Below are 18,474 nucleotides of genomic sequence, written 5' to 3'. Positions count from 1 at the left end.
AAGGGTGAGTAATAACAAATAACAAAATAATAAAAATAAAAAATAAAATAATAATAAAACAAGGAAGAGTAATAACATTTGCTGGATAAAACTGATATAAATTAGATCTCAGCCAGACTAGAAATGTATCCTGTAATTGATCCTTTTAAGCAACTCGAGAGTTCTGGTTGTAGTTCTTTTGGAAACCCCAGTTTGAATGAGAGTGACAAACAGAAATCCCTCCCAGACCCCTAGCCTTCTTCACCTGCTGTAGTAAAGTCTAACCTAAGTTTCAAGATTTGAATCAGAGTTCTTCTGAACTAGAATTTATTCACCTACCATCAGGATTCCTTCCTTTATCTGATTAATGTAACCAGTTTGATTATCAGGTTCTCTGAAGCATTAAAGAAGATTCATCAAGGAGCAACGTGTTTATTGTACTGCTGAATGAGAAGGCCCTGGAAGCTTCCAAAGATTCAAAGGGGAAAATGGGATGGAAAGAGAAGAGGAAAAAAAAAAAAAAAAAAAAGTTGTTTCATAAACATAGTATATGATTTGCACAGTACACAGATCTCACAAAACAACACCATTGCATATGTGAGGTGGATGAACAAGGACTAGGTGGTAGAGATGAAACATAGAGCTATCAGCAAGCTCATATCTTAAAAAAACCTCTGATGACTTTTGCAAATAACCAAATGCAAAAAAACAGCCATCAGAAAGGCTGAAAAACATGTATAACTTGATCAGTTAAAACTGATACCTAAAAAAAAAAAAAAATAAAAATAGAAAAAAATCTTTTAAGCAGTCACAGCAGAATGGGGACATGCCTGGCATGAAATGCCCCGAAAACACACTCACCTGTCTATGGTGTGAGAAGTCCATGCTATCTGATCTATTCCTTTGAGATAGCAGTCAGAAGGAATATCACTGCCATCAAGAATCGCACGTGGCTGTATTTATCTACTTACGGCCTATAACCTGTAATGCATCCTGCTTGACAGCCCTGTTAAACATTTAGAGACACTGACTAACTTCAGACTGCATAACTGGCCTGATGCAGAGTCAGTGTCTTTATGCAAATGTCTAATAATTCTCTGTGAGACTGCAAGAAAAGTTCAACAATGCAATACTGCATACAGCTCTGAAACCCCGACAAAGCAAACAAAAAAACCCCACCCAACTCCCCAAAAAAGCCCAAACCCCAACCATATTCAGTAAAGAAATCTATTGCCCTGAGTTAAGTCAACACCTAAGGCATACTAGAAGTTTCTCTAGCCTAGGTTGTTTCAGATATCTAAAATCCAAAAGGTTTTAAATACTCAAGTGAAGCCATTCACCCTTTCACTTTCACCCTGGTATTGAAAGAGGAGCACGATTTAGTAAGGTACTCTATCTGCCAAATTTTCTATTGTAAGATGGTGGGACTGAGATGGCCAGGTGCTTTTGAAATATCCCCTCTAATTGCTTTCTTTTAATTAAATCTTATAGTAAGTAATACTTCTTATGGCTTATAAGTGATTAATACTTGTTATAAAACTAGTTAGAATCTAAGCTCAGGCAGTGGACTGTTTTCTTTATTTCACTTCCAGAGTATATCGTAAATATTTTTACACAATGTGAACAGCATAAAATAATGTATGACCTACAGTAAGTCTGAAGAATCTCATTATTTCATACTAGCAAAAAAAATTTTTTTACACTTTGAAATGTTGTTAATGTAATCCAAAAATAAAAGAACCCAAAACACTAAAAGGATTCAGTCACTGTATTTAACTGGTTTTCTACAAACCAGGATATATATCCAGAGGCAAGTGTTAGTCTTTCTTGTGGTAACACACTTTCTTTTGTGGATCCTTTCCTGAGCTGCCAAAAACATTTGCCCCTTGGCAAATATCCATCACTGATTTTATGCCCATAGCAGGAGCTATTCTCTAACATGGTTGCTTTCACTGAGAGGAGCTTTCTCAGCGTTGTACTGGTGGTTTCTGCAACAGTCAGCGCATTCTTGGAAACATGCTTTAGCACTAAATTAGGGATGAGATGCTGTAACACATTGCTCTAAATTTTGCACACCTGTCAGCAGTAGCTTTTGAAGCTTTCAAAGTGCTGCAAGATGATCTTCCTTCTCCATTGCCTTTCTGCAATTCAAGGTCTCCTTGAAAGCCGCAGAAAGTGGCACTAGGGCCAGGCACCCACTCACCCAGTCCATCTTCTCAGTGGAACGCCTCTTCCTGTTCTCACATCGCATTTCCCATAAGTCTCTCCCAGCCAGTAGTACTGGCTGAAAATCAGAACACCGAATAATTTTCACACCCACAGTGGATTAGTAAGGAGTAGACTTCAGAATAATTATATTTTTTTTAATGCAGAAAAGAAGTGTGAGGTGGCAGTAGGCTGAGCTGGGGAAAAGAGATTATTTCCCTGGTGGTTAAGAGCAATATAAGATAGAAAATACCTTTTACACTTGGTTATTGCTCTCCTAATGGGCAGATTACTGCTGCAACATATGACCCAGTACTTGGTAGCACCTGGTGAGAGTCTTATATACTCATAACTCTTGTCATTTTGAGAACACAGGTAACCAAGATTTCAGTGTGACTTCTAAAGCACATTTCCATATTTTGGGAAGATTGCTCAGCATTTCTTTGCAACCACTCAAGCTCATCTAATCACACATCACTAGCAATCACTAGGTCCCTGTTGTCCCAATACAAGAAATGGACAAGAAATTTTATGAAATACTCTTTTGTTAATAAGCACTGTTGCAGCCAAATTAAATTCTCCTAAAAGCTCCAGTCACTCCTACCACAATTGTGGTTTTGCATGGCTTAGCTCTTGATCTTCTGCTGCTTCTGTAAATTACTTGATTTGACCTAAGAGCATTTCAGGTTAAGTTTCTTTGTGAGTGCACACAACAAAATACCACATCATAATCAATAAGTAGATGTCTGAATGCTGACAAAAACCTCAAACTACTCTCTTTAAGACCTTTGGCAGGAATTCTCAGAGAACAAGATCAGATAAGTGGCATTTATCCATTCTCCTTCTGCTGAAGAAAAGAACAAGTCTGTGAAATCTGTTAAAGAGCTATTCATGTTCCTCTTTTTCTTCCTCTGCTTCTATCACCACAAAAAAAAAAAAAAAAACCAAAACAAAAAAACCCCACAACATTAAAGTAGCTTATTAAAAAGTGACTGTTTACAATACTGCGGGGGGGGAACTGACCAAATGAGGCCTTCATCCACTTAGGCTTGCCTGCAGTATTTATTTTTAAAAATCGATGTTTAAGAAAGAAAGGCAGCTTCAAAACCACATTCACCTGACAATTTTCTTTGGACATTAGAAAGAGAAGAGCAGACAAACAGAATAATCGTATTCCAGTCTTGTTTGGCTTAAACAAAGATCTCCTTCTTTAACAGTGAGTGTCCTTTTGTGTTCTGTATTTCAAGTATTTCATGGCAAGTGTTATACAGATCAAACTATACTGAAGACTGTTGGTCGTCTTAACAACTGGTCCAATTGTAATAACAATTATTTTTAACTTCATGAACCTATACTTGCTGTTGGATTGCAATTCAGCATTCACCTATCTTCTGGAGAGTGCAGACCTAGCTTTTTGTATACAGGTATTATTTCCATGTTTGTACCTTCGCATTTCCAGATACATATTTATATAACATATGAATTGTATTTTTGAGCACTCCTTTCAGCAACATATTGTTTATAAGAACAAAAGGGGTTTTTATCATCATCTTTCCCACCTGTGCTGTACTTCACATTTGATTTGTTGCTAAAGAAAATAAGCCAAAGCTCAAAGTAAGTTTTCTACCATGTTTTGTTCTGTGAAGCTGAAAACAGGTTGGGCTGTGGGTCTTTTTTTTTTGTTGGTTTGGTGTTTTGTTTTTTTTTTTTTTGAGGGTTCATATTAGAATTCAAAGAATGCACTTGTCAGAAGCATTTTCATAACACAGGTATTAGTTACAGGGCCATATGAGCAAAGTTGTTCAAAAATGCAACTACAAAGCCTAACTGTATACCCTAATCTTGGCTCTGGACCTCAGGCTTTCTCTCTAAGCAAAAATGCATGGAAATAAAAGGTAATTTGCCCAAGCAAGGCTATATGAAAATCGAAGGACTGTCCCTTTAAGAAAAACGTGTCATCCTTTATCACTCTGAATGGTTGCATTACAGCTATGCTACTTTTGTGCTTCAGTTGAGCAAGTTACAGATATTAAACAGAATGGCACCTCACAATAGGACATGAAATGAATTATAGCATAATGAGTGAACACATCTACTGTATTATTATACATACTCACCTTTTATGTATTATGTAAAAGAACCCAACTTGAGAGATCTAGCTCATTTTTAATTTCAAAAGAATTTTGTAGAGAACAGTTATAGTGTCAATTACTTCAGTATCAAACAGCAGATTCTTTTGAAAGCTGTAAGGTGCAGGAGGACCAAGCAGAAGTAAGTACATCACCAGTCACTTGGGCAGCACTGATCTTAACTCACCGCAATGAAAAGTATCAACAACAAATATCAACCCCGTTTTGCTGTCCAGCAGCATAACTGCTCTGCTTGGGATAAATGACAACGCAGTGTCAGGAGTGTGACAGGATACACAGAGGTCTTGCCAGTGTCTCGGGAGGATCTTCACAGTTATACCCACCATCCTGTTTTACAGGTAGTTGACTGGACTCGTGAGGGTTTTTTTTATTCAGTAAAACTGATGTCCTGTGGAAAATAAGGCAAAGCAAAGTGGAACAAAACATTCCTTGCCAGGAAGAAATACCATTCCCAGCAGCAGCTTGCAAAAATAAGATTGCCTGCAGTGAAGAGGGAGGCAGGCTAAAACTGATTGCATCTTTAAAAAGAGATGACAATGTTTTGGGGATTTTGCTACTTCTTGGAACAGAAGAGCATCAGATTCTTTGACTATCAGGCACATGTTCGAGCTAATGCCTAGGCCACTCATAGGTCATCCTGCACAAGGTCAAACCTATGTCCATCAAAGTTTACAGATGCTTATAGAAAATAGTATTTTACCTTAACATCTTGAATTATAATGGCTCATATGGCCTTGTGAATTTTCAGTTACATAAAAAAAAAAGAATTCAGCCGTAAATAAGCCATCAAAAAACCATAACAACTAGTGGAAACTGTAGGCTATACATAGTGTATCCTTAATGAAAATGACAGCATTTTTTTTTGTTGAAGAGAAAATATTTGGTTTATACATGTCATTCATTTGTAGTTTATCTGCATGCAACCAAAGGGACTACTGGATAGGTGAAACACTTAAATAGGCTAATCAATTTAATACAGCTGATAGTGGTTTAACAACTGCAAGAAATATAGTTCTCTTTAGAGGAATAACTTCATAATCTTTTATCTACTGAAAACCAAATACATTTTAAGGAAATTATAAATATTCCTTTTATCTTACCATGATAAAAAGATTTACTGCAAACATTAACGTACCTACTCACCACACATAATTTATAACAGAGGAAGAGCTTGAAATGCTTTTATGTAAACAATCATGGATTTTCCTATGGTTACTAAAAGGCTGTTTAAAACTCTTTAGTAGCAGGGGACCTTGAAAAACACTGTTTCTAGCAAATCTCAGTGTTTCCTTTAACTTTTGCACAATATTTACCTCACTGGCACCATTTTTGTCTCAAATCCTTACATAAACAATATCTGTAATAAAAGCAAATATATTTTTATCAGTTTCATATTAAGCAGGCCTTGGAATAGAAATGCAAACAAAGATACTCATGTAAATTAATGAAAGCATCTTCCAGCTCCTAGAGCACGTCAAGTACCTTCAACCATCTCCATTCACAGAAAATGCCACATTTACCCTAACTGACAGAACAGAAAATATACAGGACTCCAAATATCATACAGCAACCAGATTTCCATAACTACCACCACCTGTTTTTATAACTGATGAGCAAAGACGCACTTGAAAGAAAAAAAAGAGACACAGTTACACACTTGCTATGCCCTCTATTCACATAACAATGTCTAGAGAAGGCTTTCAACTACAATGCAGTCTTTTGTCAGAGTTCACCCATCCAGAATCTGGGTTCAGAAAAGGAGAAACAAGACTCCAGTTGTGATAATCTATTTATTAGAAGGAGGTTTAGACACTCAGAGTAAGCTTAATATTTTAAGTTTCTGGTCTGCCTGGGAAACTACCAGAAGCCTCCCTTTTACATTAAGTCCTCCTAAGAGACTAGTACCTCCAAGATTAACATTATAGTGCGCAGCAAACACCAACTGACAGACATTATGATATCCCTCAGGGAGGTACTTCATTTTATACATGATTCTGCATAATGAGACACAACGTGAAAGCATTCTGGATTCTGGAATATCTATAGACGTGTCAGGTTTTCACACTATCCTTCTTTTTACCTCAAATTTCCTGAAGCAGATATGTTAAAATATGTTTCTGTTCTTTATATAATCTTGCACAGAAATAATGTTATGTAGTTTATAAATGAATCCCTAAGTAAAAGATAATAGTTACACTTCCCACTTCTAATCCATAGATATATTAAAGTGTCTCAGAAAGAAGCACTTTTATCAACTATATTTCAATAAGATGTAAAAGCTAAGTTAAAGTAGCTTCATAGCAAATTTTCCCTAAGTTTAAATGAAGGACATTATCAGATTATTTGATTAGGAGCCACTGTGGTATGATTGACCTGTTGCAGCCATTACAGAAAAAAGAAATTTGATTTACATCGGAGTCTAATATCCCGTACTCCAGCTGAAATGACAGTTGTAGTCATACATAATCTAAGAGAAAGCAGTACAAACATGTTTTTAAGATCTTCTATCTTGGCCAGAATAGGATTGTAGGAGCTGATATTACGTCTCCTAAACCCCAAGAAAGCAAAAGAGAGTCCCAGACCCATCATAACCAATTGATGTGAAAGTCTAGAATAAAAATCAACTGTAAAACAGACTAAAAATTTGCAATAAGTTTAGAGGGACCTTTTGGCCCATGGTTCAGTGTAGAGGTTCAGTAGCAACAAGGACACAACTTGATTTATGTTCTGCTAAAGCATCAAGATCTCAGAGAGGCCCAGGCACTGTACACACAGAAAACAAGGCAATCCCCACATCCAAAGATGCTGCAACCTAGGAAACAAGATAGGAAAAAATCAGAGACACACAGGTATGTATCTGATGGCTAGGGTCAATAGCCTGCAATGTTGACGACAGCCAACACACAAGCTCTTGCTGAGTTCAGCAGATCAGGGGACTGAACATGAGCCTCCCACCTCACCTAGGGTCATGCCCAGGGTGCCCACATGCAGAAAGGGAGCTCCTTATTTCACCAAAAACTGAGCTTTGAGTCATGAGAAAGGTCCCAGATGAAAATCTCAATTTAAAAAGTGAATTACTATCAATTATCTGAGGTTTTCCACAAAGGAAAAGCATAAAACTTTTTTGAGGTACTTTTAGTTTGTTTGGAGGCTTTATGTTTTCTTTTTTAAGTTTTCAACTAGCTGTAACTTAGAGGATCACAGAATATCCCAACTCAGAAGGGACCTACGAGGATCATGAAGTCCAACTCCTGACTCCACACAGGGCAACCTAAAAGTTAAACCACATATCTAAGATTGTTGTCCAAAAACTTCTTGAACACCCACAGTTTTGGGGCCATAACCACTTCCCTGGGTAGCTTGTTCCAGGGCTTGACCACACTCTCAATAAAAAACCTTTTCCTAGTATCCAATCTGAACTTCCCCTGATGAGCTTTAAGCCATTCCCTTGCATCCTATCTTCAGACAACAGAGAAGAGAGCAGCACCTTTTACTCTGTTCCCCCTCATGAAGAAGTTGTAGACAGCAATGAGGTCATCTCTCAGTTTCCCCTTCTTCGAGGCGAACAAACCTAGGGTCCTCAGCCACTTCTCCTAAGTCATGCCCTCTAGAACTTTCACCATCTTTGCTGGTCTCCTTTGCACACAAAACCTTTTCTTTATTAAGGAAAAGTTGCAAAATTAAGCAAAAGACCAATAATAGAAGGACAAACATCTATCCTGTTGGACTAGTCAATAGGACTACGCAGCATGCACACTGTGACTGAGTACCTTAAACACTTAATCTGGAACACAAACTCATTTTTTCCCATAAATAATACGTTGCCACAAACCAACACTGGGATAGGGCTACACGAAGCTGTGGGGGAAAAGGCAGAATGAATGAATATTTTCCTTTACCTCCAACTTCATACCTTTTGAACAAATTGAGTAACATTCTTAAAGGAACATTACACTCTGATTTTCAATTATGCCAGTCCTTACAAAAAGCAAAAACAATAATGAAAAGATTTGTACTTTTTGTTGAGCTGCAAGTACAGCAAACCCAGAAATTGCCAAGCTACTGAGAGTCTTTGTTTGGACACAATAGAAAGCTGTCCCAAGAAGCTGAAGGGCCTACATAAAACTTTTTTTTCTTTTTTTTTTTTTTAAATAGAGAAAGATTATCAGGAAGTGATATAAAAGACAAAATCCCTTTCCTGGAAGACTCACTGAGACTATAGCTCAGAAAAAGGGCATATCTCAGAGGTGGCGATGGCTGAGGCAAAAGCCCTTGTAAGAACTCAAGATCACAACCCCACAAGATCATCCCCTGGGATTAACTAATCATTGCGATATCAGAGAAAGGTGTGATGAGAAGTAACAGTCACAATTAAAATTAAGCTATAAACAAACCCTAGAAAATATGGAGCCAAATTACAATACTCTAAGCAGGAACAGGCAGGGGGGTTGGAACAAGATGATCTTTAAGGTCTCTTCCAACCCAAACCACTCTGTGATTCTGTGAACTCAAAATGTTCCCATTTTACAATCAGTCCAAGCCATATTTTCAGGCAAAGGCAGACTTCCTTGCCTCTCATGCCATTACCACAGGCATGAGAATGCCCTAAGGCTGGAACTCGTAGAGCTGCAAGTGAGATGCAGCAGGGAGAGATCACCAGATCATGTGAGGGTGAAAGCCACATGGTATGCCCCTGAAGTCAGAGTCCCTCTGTACCCAGACAGCTAGGACTGCCAGGCAGAAAAGACTGATGGTATGCTCCTTAAATCTCAAGTATTTCAGTGCCACGAAGGTGGGTGAAGCTTTCAGTGAAAGATAGGAAGAGAAACGTAAATGTTCCATGATCATTTTGCATCCTTCCTTCTCAAGAAATCTTCCTGCCACATGTGAACAACTGGATTGGGAAACGGATGACAATCACAAAGAATTATCAAAACCTGCTCACATGACCAAGTGCATCACAGAACACATCCCTACTTACAACAAGAAGTAACTATTCTGTATTATCAAAATAATATGGAGTTACTTATCCCTTAGTCCGTATGCTTCCTCTGATAAGTAGCTGCCTCCCATCAGCCCAGCAATGGCTGGAATTCAGCAATAAATTTTTCCCTGGACTGTGCTGTGGTTTGTCAAGTGCACTGGACAAAGGTGCTATATAAATGTCAGTAGCTATTGTAGGTGATTCCCTAAGGGAAAACTGCTGTAAATGATGTCAGGAGTAACAACAGGAGTGACCATATAGCTAGCAGTTATCCTTTTGGGTCCCCAGAAAAGTATTCAGCAGTCTCCTCTCATAAGCCTTTGCAACAGAGTGATGAAAAGTTACACAGGAGTGACCAAGCACAGGTGCCTGTGCTCTCTTATGTACATTCAAGGTGCAGGAAAACAGTTCTTGTCTTTTGATTTGTTGGTTGTTGTGGCTTTTTTTTTAAATGGCAGTTACAGTCAGCCTCATGACTATTTTCTGCATAAGAAAATTCAGCCATCCATTTGTCTCATTTCTTCTGGGTGTTCCCTTATTGACCTGCTGCATTCCAGTTGAGTACCATTCCAGGTACCTAACTTCAACTGCATCAACTGCATCAGACTCCTTTTTTTTAATATATACCTAAAACTGGTGTGAGGCCACGTAAAACTCAGTTCAGAATTTTCTTGTGTTGTTACTATTTGTACATTAAACAAGTTCTTTGAAAAGCTATGCAGGATCCCCAACAAAGATTTCTTTGGTGGAGTGATGATCAGCTTCAGAAAATACTATGTTTGAAAAGGAGAAAAAAAAAGGGGGTATGGGGAGAGGGGAGGGGGGAGAAAAAAAGAAAAGTTAGCTGATACGAAACAACTCTCGTGATCCATCAAGCCTGTACATGCATGTTCATATTCCAGCCTGCATATGAACAAATACTTTTGACAGGATCAGAATTTTTCCTTTTGCTAGGCATTAAGAAAAGAAATGCCTGATCTAGAAGATGCTGGTAAATTTTACCAGGCTGGTACAACTTAGCCTGATGTGAGAAGGCTATCTGTGTTTCACATGGAACTATTTGGCTTTTAATACCATTTTCCCCTACTCTTCTTGACACGGTAAGCAAAGGGATCCCCAGCAATCCTCTTCCTCAAGCCACATCTCTCACAGCACTGCACAGTAGCCGCCAGTACAACTGACTAAGCCAAACTGTAATCATCTTGCCTCCCTCCTGTGCAGCCAAAATCACCTTTCCTCTCTTCCCTTGCTGTTATTCAGAGCAGCTTACAGCTATCAGTCTGCATAGCTGCAGTCTGGGATACTCCACTGAACCTAAGTGCTACGGATATGACCTGTGATAGACGTGGAGGAGAAGCCTCCACCATATCTCCAAGCTCAAAAAAATCCAAGTGCTTCGACCTATAAAAGAAAACAGATCACCTGCCTGGGCTGATGGAGTACAAACCCAGCACGTCTAAGTAGGCTGGAACATGCTGCATTAGAGCTTGAAAAATGTGCAGTTTTCTTTTTAACTATTGTTTTTAGATAAGCAATGTCATAATAAATAGACCTAGGCAGAACTGCTCACTTTTCAGCTGCAGAGAAACAATCCAAATAAGCATTTTCCGTTTGACAGCCATTTTCTCCCACTCTCTTCATGCACCTTCCCCCTCTCCCTCCCTCACACCAAACTTTTTTTCAAAACAAACATTCCTTCATTCCATTACCATTATACATCCTTTGTATATGCAGGTCAAGCACATAGGAAGGACTGGAAGAGACCTATGGGCTATGGACATCGATGCCCTTCTGTCACATGGACCTCTTCATAAATCTATCATACTTCATCTTAAAGGCAGTCTGCTTTTTCTCGGTGGTCTCCGGATTGGAAACCCACTTCAGGGCCTCCCTGCTCTAACAGGAGCCTCTTCAGTTCCAGGCTCCACTGTTTTTTCCTCACTTGTTTTTTTGTGCTAGCATTATCTTTCAGTTGTAATGCCATTTCACCCTTGATGAATAGACATTTGAAGCATTTATATTTGCTCTCTGTCTGCCACTTTGCTACATTAAAAGGACGTAGGCTCTTCTCACATGACACATTCTCCATTCCCTTGATTTTCCAGCCTGCCCGGTAGGCCCTTCTCCCTATCAGTCCCATTTTCAATTAAGTTTTTTGAACACGGGTGACCAGGTCCGTACTCACTATTCCAGGTGAGGTCTCTTCAGTGCCTTGTATAATGGCAGCAATACTTCCCTATCTCTGCTGCAAATGCCTCTCCTGACACATCCCAGATCACATTTGTCTTTTTCATGGCTGTCTCCTGCTGGCATGCTGAGCCCAGCTGGACCCCCAGCTCCGTCTCCTCCTCCATCATTTCCAGCTGATGAGCACCTGTGAAACTTGGTAAAGCAGCAGGGTCAGCTAGACAGAGGACTGCTCCTACGCATCTCTTTATTTAAGACTGCTCAGAGGAAGAAAGAGGCATAAATGAGTCTATAACAGCTGTCACAGCAGTTGTTACAGCCAGCCAAATCCTGTGAATGCTTTCCATTCCCATTCTCTGCGCAAACCCTGAGATCAAGACCAAGCCACAAGCAACAGCATCTCTTGAGAGCTGAACACCACCTTCAAGAAGGTTCTCAGTGGGGGAGGAAGGAGTGAGAAAATAGCAGCGGAGTCACACACAATCCCAGAAAACTCCAAAATTGTTATGATGTAGAGAAGCTATTCTGATTGTTTCTTAAAAGCCTGAATGAAATAAGCTAATTTGCAAGAGAGGTGGGACTTTTTTTTTAATCAGGCAAAGACGTGTGCAAATGTAAGTGGAAGAATGACGTTAATTTTGCTTTGGAAAAAAATATTTTCATTGAAATACTAACATGACTGTCCACACTTGGGAGATTATATATAAAATGAGCAGATTTTTTTGTATAATATTGCTTCATGTGTTGAAGAGGAGAAAGCCTGGTAACTATCCTCATTCTTTCAGTGTCACTATTTTTTGTAAGATGGCCGGCCACGCCATCATTAATATCACAAGAGTATTCATGTTTGTTTATTCTAAAATGAAGGTAAATTGGACTTCATACCTAATGCCTTAAAGCCAGGCTGAAACACAAGGAAGTCTCTTATCTTTATACCTTGTATTTCAGGATTTTTTTTCTCCCCACTCCAGCAGAAGACTGAAAGTTTACAATGCAGCGGTGCAACTGCCTCATTTGCATTTACAGTGCTTGATAAGGGGCTGCAATGCTTGATTCCCCAGAGATCCTCCTTGTTCTTTCCCCAACAGAAAATGTCTCCCTGTATTTCAGTACAGCTGTGAAAATTTTTCTAAATAACGGATAGCTAGCCTTTAGATAAAGCCTTTCATGCAGAGAAACGTAAAAACACTTTACACAGGGCTAACGCAAATCATTTCACTACATGCCAGGCAGCGCAGAGCAGAGTGTGGAATCAGAAGTGGAGCAGCCCATTCTGCATGGCACCTCCTGCCTGCGGCCCTGGGACCTGATTCATCCCTACGCACCATTTCTTGCATCAAACACATCCTAAATTACAGTAATAAAATCAAGACAGACTTGTTGAAACCCCTTAAAGTTTCCCTAAGCCATACTGGACAGACATGCGAATGCATTCAAATATACTGCCAAAAATCCACGTTGCTTTTGCTCAGGAAATGAGGTAACACCTTTGACCATCAAGTCATGCTCATTTTTTCATTTTTCAATAGCACTAAAACCTGCCCTTTAATAGCAGCCATATCACCTATCTCAATTTACAGAATTACTGCGGATTGTGCCACAGCACATTTGTTATAAAATTATTCAAGAATAATGACAATAAAACCAAGACAATTACTCCCCCAAGCACTAGCATTGGGGTATTTTTTTTTAAAGAACAGATTTGATTGAAAGGTAAAGATTAGCTTTAAATTCCTCCACCCCTTCTTCTATTTGAATATGAAAAGAAGGTGTAATACAGATGCTTACCTTGATATGACATTAAAAGACAGTTTGGGTCAATATAATTACTGTAGAACAGCAGATTTTTTTAAAAATTCCTTAAATATTTGTACTTACTGATTTTACCCTTCAGATGCATTTTAACATTCTGGGGCAATCGGCTAAGTCCAAACCACAGATGCTGATGTAACTAGAAGACAGTCCCCCTTAATGTGTATGCCACGCATACAATATCGTAATTGCCCCCAAAACAAGAAAAAATGCATTTCTGCAACAACATTTTAGAATGTAACCATGTGAGTTAAAGTGACCCCCCAAAAGAGCTTCTTTGCACTTGACAGCAGGTTTATGGACATGTTGTAAATGTCAGACTACACCATTTTTAATAATAAAAAAAAAAATACTATAATACTGTTTCCTTGTAACCAGGACAGAAAATCATTTGGTAAGAGTATGAACATTTATTGGTTTTGACATAAAAATTTCTTGCTGAGGTGGAAACACTGTACTCCAAATACCAGAAGAAACGTGAAATCTCAAGGGTTATGTTCAGTAACTCTCGGTTCAAAAGCAGACGTGGCAGGTGCATTATTTAAGAGCTTGTCAGAGATGATCTTCTACAGCAGACTACTCCAGAATTCATCTCCTGCTATGCCTGGGAAGGGGATTCTCATGTAAATACATGGCAGAACTGGCTGGCTGCACAGCAAGCCCATACTGCCCAACCCTCTTCAGTACCACTGTGGTCACTACGACACGTTAATATCAGAAACGGTCTTCGGTACTGAATGCAACTACTCCTCCCACATACCCCACATTTGAGCAGTTCTTTGGCTGAGCTCTTCAGAGTGCATTTGCTCTGAAAAATGCAAAGTGACACTTTTCTCAGTAGCCATACTTGATGTTCTAAAGCATATTTTGTATTGTTGTATTCAGTGCTAATTTGGTGCCACAAAGATGTAGTATATTCCATGCCAATGAGAAAGTTTCAGCCCCAGCTACTGCTTTGAATTTCCTGACTCCTGCACATACAAAAACTTGAGCATATTTTATTTAATGATTTTTTTTTTTTTTTTGCTTTTCACTCTTTCAGAGCATAAATCCTTGAGTAGAAGTAAGTCACATCAGATTTCAGTAGGGATGACCACAAATAAACATGCTAGTAGAAGAGGCTCAAAGGACCAAAAAAACCCAGGCCAAATGGGTTGACTGGGTCTCCTCTATTCCTACAGTAGTGAGCTAGATTTTCAGTCGTGTAAGTCATTGCTGTCTTCAGCCCAGATGAGCTCATTTGTGCACAGGATATGACCTTTGTTTCTGTAGAAGATACTCCAGACATATGTAGACCTGCACAGATACCTCCCTGTTTCTCCTACACACCTATCAACATTTCAGGAAGAATGAATTTCCTATATGTTTCAAGTGCCAGAGTAAAAACAAGCACGAAATCTAATTTGAACTATTCCACTGCAGAATTAAAAATCTCTCATACAGGAAAATCACAGCCTGTAAAATATATATTTTTTTTTTTTTATGTAACTGAGTAAAAAGAAGTAAGAGAGAAAAATCACTTTCAGCTAAGAACAAGCAGGAGAAATACAATTTTAAATTGCATATTTTTAGAAAATACTATTTTGATGGAAAGTGCTCCTCTTAAACATGTCTATACTGGCCAGTCAAAAAGGATACAAAGATTAGAAAGAAATGGCTTTTCTAATGTATCGTTGCACTAAACTACATTTGAGAGGAGAAGAAAAATACAGAGAAAGCAGTGGCTGTACCTTGAATACGGAGTATGCTGGCCACATGTTTGTGGCACAAAAAACACCTGCAACAAAACATTTTGCACAAAGTTGTGCTCTGCAGTGGTACTGAAGAATAAAAAAGGAAGGTGACCCTATGTATGCTTAACTGAAAAACAGAAAGTAGTTCTGTAACTTCTTTCACTTGCTCTGAACCCTGAAGGGGAAAAAAAGTAGGATGATTACATATTTAACTACAGTAATCCTGGATTAACGCATTTAATTCCTAGACTGTTTACAAGCCATCAATACAAACACTAATAAACAGATATATGGCAGGCTGCTTTAAAAGTATATTACTTTGCTGTCAAAACTAGCTCTGGTACAAATTCAGGAGTATGCAATGTTTTATTCTTTTTAAAAGAAGGCTTTATCTTAGGGGGTTTAAGTAATCTCTTATGCCTGAAGTACTACATAAAAATATAACATCCTCTGCAAACATTAAGTAGGTGGTTCCTCTTTTGTTAGCAAACGCAGTACACCCTAGCCTTTTAAATTTTTGAATGCCTTTGAAAATAAAAGCTGTCTCCAATATAATAACAGGTAAATTATATCTCTTCAGACAAGAGTAACAATTAAGAGAAAGCATCTGTATCATGTTTACCTTTATGAAGCGTTATTGTACTAAGTAGCACAGAACCTCAATACAAGTGAAAACTTAAGATTATTCTGAGGGGCATCTGGAAAACTCTTCACCGTTAACGCTAAGGAAACTGATAGCTGTGAGAGAAACTTGCCTCTACGCTCTCCTCCATCAACAACTATTACTCAGTCACTCACAGTACAGGTAAATGACTTCATCAGCTTAAGTCTTGTATTGTCATTTCAAAAAAACCAACAAATTTCTCAGCCTGGATTCATGTACCGCTAGTCAAACCACAGCAGAACAGGCTCCCATGCCTGGAAATTTCCAACATGCACAATGTTGCTTTTCAGAAATGGGTTACCCGAGAAAGATTTAATTCCAATTTGCTCTTGGATTTTTTCCATTTCCATTTCTCCTGCTATGAATAGCACAATTCCTCCCACCCTTCCCTTCCCACCTCCCCCAATAGCATGTAAATTAATTTCCTCTAGTTCACTTTAACCTGTGTCTTAACTCTATGGAAGCTGGGTTAAATTCTTGATCTAAACCCAACTGTTGTTTAGAGAAGCCTTTCCATGGGCATGAACAGTTTTTAGCTCTGGATGGGGAAACCCAGGTGTGATGCTGCAGTGTGACACCACTCCCCATGTCCTGCTGAGCTCCGCATGCTTCAGCAGGCATAGAATCATCCCATAGATTCACTCCCTCCCAGGTATCGGATAACGTAAAGATTTGTATTAGACCAGAAACTACACAAACGGGAGACGGCAAAGCCTTGTGGCTGCTGCCTCCAAGAGCTCAGAATCATTGCAGTCAGGTAACTTGGGAAACTATAAATACATTGATTTTGCTAGCTTGGAGAAATTTTGTGAAATTCTACACTGCCTCTGAGTAACAAAACCACAAAGTATCTGCAGTGGCATGCTCTGCGATTGAATGCCTGTTGTCGCTACAGACAGCATTCAGCACACATAACCAAGACTATCACATCCAAAAAGAATCGGGGGGAAGGAAAAAAAAAAATAGAAAAATTCATCTTAGAAGTTACTTATGTTTAATGCTTAAAAGTCTGAATGCACAAACAATAATCTACCATTATAGAAGTACTGGTGGTCAATACAATGCATTAGAACTATGTACAATGACACAGTTTAGTATCAAAATCTTTCTACAATGTAGAGTATTACGAAACTGTTAATGACATCAAACACTAAGCACTTAAGACACCATTTTTTGCTACCACATTTGGAACTTCAATGAACAGTCCATTTTAACTTGCAGCATCAATCCATTTCTAGTATGAAATTAAGTAATTTTCTACTTATACAATAAGATTTATCTACACGGGTCTTTTGATTTTGATCCATAGCAGCAAAGGCACTGTACATCAGCAGATCCACAGACTTAAAGATTTTTTTTAAAGCATTCAAAAAAAAGTCACAGATCATAGTTTAACAGCAACAACAACAACATAAAAAGATAACACGTTGTCTCTGGCACAATGGCTCAGTCTGCGTCCGTTTTAGGGACATCCAATCAAGACTTGGATTGAACTGCTGGCGAACAAAGCAAGTCCTTATCCCAGTGAGAATCCATTCCTTTTTGTATGTCGGAATGAGTACTCTTGTAAATCCTACCTCAGAGGTCATTGCTTTTGTAGTTTGTATATTGGTAGGCATCCATTCTTATTTCAGTGCAGTTTCCAAAGAACATATCAAATATTTTTCATAATCTCTTGTAATTGAAAAATTGCCCAAAGACACATATCCCCATTTTCAAGGAAACATTGTAAAAGTTTCCAGAAGTAACAAAGGTGATTCTTTGAGGCAACTTATTGTACTCTCTACAATATAACAAAGAGAGGTGTTTATATTAAAAAACCTAGCTTGACACCAAAATGCTTTATGTTTATCAACAGAAAAGCATTGAGAACAAATCTGTACACAAGATGCTATATTAACATTGCAAATATATAAATTAGCACATTCTTACTTAAAGTGAATTTAATTTAGATGTGAACTGAATTTGCCATTCATCACAGGCATGTAGTTTACTGGCTACAGTTTGCAATTTCCTAATTTTCCAAGACTGTCTAAAATAGTTAAGATACAGCATCTTCCCACCAAATAATTATACTGTAATAACACTTAGAGGTCTCATCCAAGAACAGGACTAAAAAATATAACAAAGTTTATTTTTTTAAATAGAAACTACAAGTCTATTTAGTGTAACTTTAATTATCTCCTGAACATCCTTCTCCAAGATCCCCAATTTATCCACCTGCAAAAACACAAAGTATACAATGCACATTTTAAACTAAAGCCGGGCCAGACAGCTTTATTTAGTCAGTTCATTGTTAGAAAGCCTTCTTTAAACAAAATAAATACATTACAGCTATAATACATAATTAAAGAGCCAAGTTCACTGTTAAGTATGGTTATTCCATCTTCTTCCAAGTAGGTATCTGACAATTTGGTATCACAGGTTCTTAATGAGCATTCACAAATCAATAGCAAGTAAAGAAGGTAAAAATAAATTCCACGACTGTGATGAGCATTTAAGTTCTCAGTTTAGAAAGAAAAAAAAAAAAAAGGAATATACAGCAAAGTGCTAGGAGAAGGAGTTCTGTCTGCATTCGGATTTGTCTCTAATAAATAACTTCATAGACTGTAGCTTTCTTGTCCCCAGAGCCAGTGACAATGTATTTGTCATCCACAGAGATATCACAGCTAAGCACAGATGAGGATTCTTTGGACTACGAGAAAGGGAAAAAAAAAAAAAAAAAAAAGGAAGAAAGAAAATTATGTCTTTCCAATCCTT

At 38.2% G+C, this 18,474-nt stretch overlaps 1 protein-coding gene across 21 annotated transcripts in view; it reads right to left on the bottom strand.

Annotated features, from left to right (window-relative positions):
* Window positions 1-18,301: 18,301 nt before the first annotated feature.
* The window catches only part of LOC141476950 (transducin-like enhancer protein 4), a 98,230-nt gene continuing 98,057 nt past the window's right edge, over window positions 18,302-18,474 (bottom strand). For all 21 annotated transcript variants that reach the window (XM_074165885.1, XM_074165887.1, XM_074165886.1 and 18 more), the window contains one exon: window positions 18,302-18,409. In XM_074165885.1, coding sequence (XP_074021986.1) covers window positions 18,302-18,409 — 108 coding nt within the window. The remainder of the gene's footprint in view (window positions 18,410-18,474) is intronic.

The sequence above is a fragment of the Numenius arquata genome, chromosome Z, assembly GCF_964106895.1.
Source record: "Numenius arquata chromosome Z, bNumArq3.hap1.1, whole genome shotgun sequence".
Classification (NCBI taxonomy): Eukaryota; Metazoa; Chordata; class Aves; order Charadriiformes; family Scolopacidae; genus Numenius; species Numenius arquata.
The sequence above is the reverse complement of the archived record's forward strand: the minus strand, read 5'-3'. Positions and strand labels throughout refer to the sequence as shown.